This window comes from Sapajus apella, unplaced genomic scaffold (assembly GCF_009761245.1).
Source record: "Sapajus apella isolate SASKATOON/1434 unplaced genomic scaffold, GSC_monkey_1.0 scaffold6, whole genome shotgun sequence".
In the NCBI taxonomy this organism is placed as follows: domain Eukaryota; kingdom Metazoa; phylum Chordata; class Mammalia; order Primates; family Cebidae; genus Sapajus; species Sapajus apella.
In genome coordinates, this window is record NW_022436946.1 from 65,988,155 (window position 1) to 65,991,072 (window position 2,918).

Sequence of the window (2,918 nt, forward strand, 5' to 3'; positions counted from 1 at the left end):
AAAAAGATAAAACGAAGATGGTATCAGGAATGGTTTCAAAAGAAAGAAATACAGATTTGGGGGGCTGAAGGAAACAAAGGAATTAGCTGTAGATGTCAGGCACTTTGATTGAGTTACAGACAGAATGTGGCTCCTTGTCCTTGTGAGGGGACAGTTTTTAAAAACTACGTATATACTTTCTCTTTGGCAGTTCCTCCCACTGTTCTGGAGAGCATGCTTTGCCTTGGGGAGGCTGAAGATTGTTATAACAGAAATACAAAGTGGGACGGGGTATGTGTTGAGGCAAGGGTGGGGGAGAACAAGATAAAAAGAAAAGCAAGAAGTTTTAAATTAGAGTAGCTGCTACACCGGAAAGATGGCGGAGCAAGAGCAAAGAAAAATCCCTTTGGTTCCAGAAAATCTCCTGAAAAAGAGGAAGGCTTATCAAGCCCTCAAAGCCACTCAGGCAAAGCAGGCACTTTTGGCAAAGAAGGAGCAGAGGAAAGGAAAAGCGCCCAGGTTTAAGCGATTGGAATCATTCCTACATGATTCCTGGCGGCAGACACGTGACAAGGTGCGTGTCAGACGACTGGAAGTGAAGCCTCACGCCTTGGAATTGCCAGATAAACATTCTTTGGCCTTTGTCGTACGCATTGAAAGGATTGATGGTGTGAGTTTACTGGTGCAGAGAACGATTGCAAGACTTCGCCTAGAGAAAATTTTTAGTGGTGTCTTTGTAAAAGTCACTCCCCAGAACCTAAAAATGCTGCGTATAGTGGAATCTTATGTGACCTGGGGATTTCCAAATCTGAAGTCTGTCCAGGAACTCATTTTGAAATGTGGACAAGCCAGGGTCAAGAATAAGACCATCCCTCTGACAGACAACACTGTGATTGAGGAGCACCTGGGGAAGTTTGGTGTCATTTGCTTGGAAGACCTCATTCATGAAATTGCCTTCCCGGGGAAGCATTTCCAGGAGATCTCATGGTTCTTGAGCCCTTTCCACCTCTCAGTGGCCCATCATGCTACCAAAAATAGAGTGGGCTTCCTCAAGGAGATGGGCACACGTGGCTATCGGGGTGAACGCATCAATCAGCTTATCCGCCAGCTGAACTAGAACCAGCTGCCAAACTGCAATAAATTTTTATCAATGAAGTGGAAGCATGTGCTTTTGGGTTTGGAGAATTTGTATCAAGTATCTTCAGAGAAGATTATTTCCTGCTTTATCTTTAAAAACTGGAAAGGAACGGTCAAAGAAAAGACAGTAGCTGGCCAGGCGTGGTGGCTCATGCCTGTAATCCCAGTACTTGGGGAGGCTAAGGAGGGTGGATCACCTAAGTTCGGGAGTTCGAGATCAGCCTGACCAACATGGCGAAACCCTGCCCCTACTGAAAATACAAAAATTAGCGGGCATGGTGGCGCATGCCTGTAATCCCAGCTACTCGGGAGGCTGGGGCAGGAGAATTGCTTGAACCCAGGAGGCAGAGGTTGCCGTGAGCCAAGATCACACCATTGCACTCTAGCCTAGGCAACAAGCGAAACTGTTTCAAAAGAAAAAAAAGAAAAAAACAGTAGCTTATGTACATTGCAAGCACCTCTCATCACAATCCAGTTCCAAGGAAAAATTCCAGCGTTTTCTGCATTGGCTGCTGCCTCGTCTGAAATCAGCACATTCCATGGAGGAAGGAGTTCTGCTTTGCTGCATCTCTTATTCTAGGGTTTAATGTTGGTAATTGAGTAACTCTAGCATTTGTACAAGGCTCCCTAAGACTCCTGCAGCAGTGGACAAGCCCAGGGACATAATTGAATCTGGTGATTCCTGGGGCCTTGTGAGAAAGACTTGAAATACACATAGGAGGAAAGGTACAAAAATAAATGTTTACTTGTCTCTGCAAAAAAAAAAAAAAAAAGAAGTTTTAAATTAGCTCTTAAAATCCAAAATAGGATTTTGCAAAAAGACACAGCTCTTAAAAGCCATACCTTTTTTTTAAGGCAAAGAAATTCTCTGATTCTTATATTTATCACTCAATGTGTCAAGGCCTAATGGACCTTGACCATCAAGGTACATTTGATTGAAGTTCCAGAATGGAGGAAGAAGGATCTGAGTTGAGCTCCTATAAGAAATCCTAGGTACCTGTGTGACCAGATGGGACAGAGAAGTTTCTACCTGCTCCTGAGGAGGGATACAAGGGATATGGCCAGGTTGTATCACTGGTGTGGGCAGAACTGACCTTGTGGCCAAAGGCAGAGGGGGACAGTCTGGACCAGGAACTGAATGGCCAATATTAACAGACCTCTGAGGTTCTGCAGACTGACAGGAGCCAGGGTGGAGCTGTCTCAGCACCTGGGCCCTAGCCTGACAGGTTGAGAGACAACAGCTGGGAAGTGTACCAGACCCCTTCACAGCCACAAAACAAGTGAGGATGGTTGCCCAACCTTAGGCCGCTTTCTGAGTGACATGAAAAGGAATGGTGGCCAAGAAGAATGGCCAAGGCACTGGAGCAAAATTCTTTGTAATAATATATTTTTTAAAGACTAGAGGTGAAATTAACTGATGGGTACTGGTTTTAATAAGATCAATTTTCCAGATTTTTACAGTGTATTTGGTCCAATATCACATTGCTATAAAGAACTACCTGAGACTGTGTTGTTTATATAGAAAAGAGGTTTAATTGACTCACAGTTCCACAAGCTGTACAGGAGACATGGCTGGGAAGGCCTCCGGAAACTTACAATCATGGCAGAAGGGTGAAGGAGAAGCAAGCACGCCTTCATATGGTGACAGGAGAGAGAGCAGGGGGAGAAAGAGAGAGTGAGCAAGACAGAGCGAGAAAGAGAGAGAGCAAGAGTGTGAAGGGGGAAGTGCTACACGCTTTCAAACAATCAGGTCTTATGAGAACACAATCACAAGACAGCACTAGGGTGATGGTGCCAAACCA

The 2,918-nt window shown here is 44.8% G+C and overlaps 1 protein-coding gene across 1 annotated transcript; it reads left to right on the top strand.

Annotated features, from left to right (window-relative positions):
• Positions 1–320: 320 nt before the first annotated feature.
• On the top strand, positions 321–1,277 carry LOC116549659 (60S ribosomal protein L7-like 1). The gene has a single exon (XM_032275423.1). It carries the CDS (start codon positions 356–358, stop codon positions 1,094–1,096), a length of 741 nt encoding a protein of 246 aa, XP_032131314.1. The 5' UTR covers positions 321–355; the 3' UTR covers positions 1,097–1,277.
• Positions 1,278–2,918: the final 1,641 nt, after the last annotated feature.

What these genes read in the sequence shown, in the direction of transcription:
- LOC116549659 (XM_032275423.1), top strand. Translation starts at nt 356, where the DNA reads ATGGCGGAGCAAGAGCAAAGAAAAATCCCTTTGGTTCCAGAAAATCTC.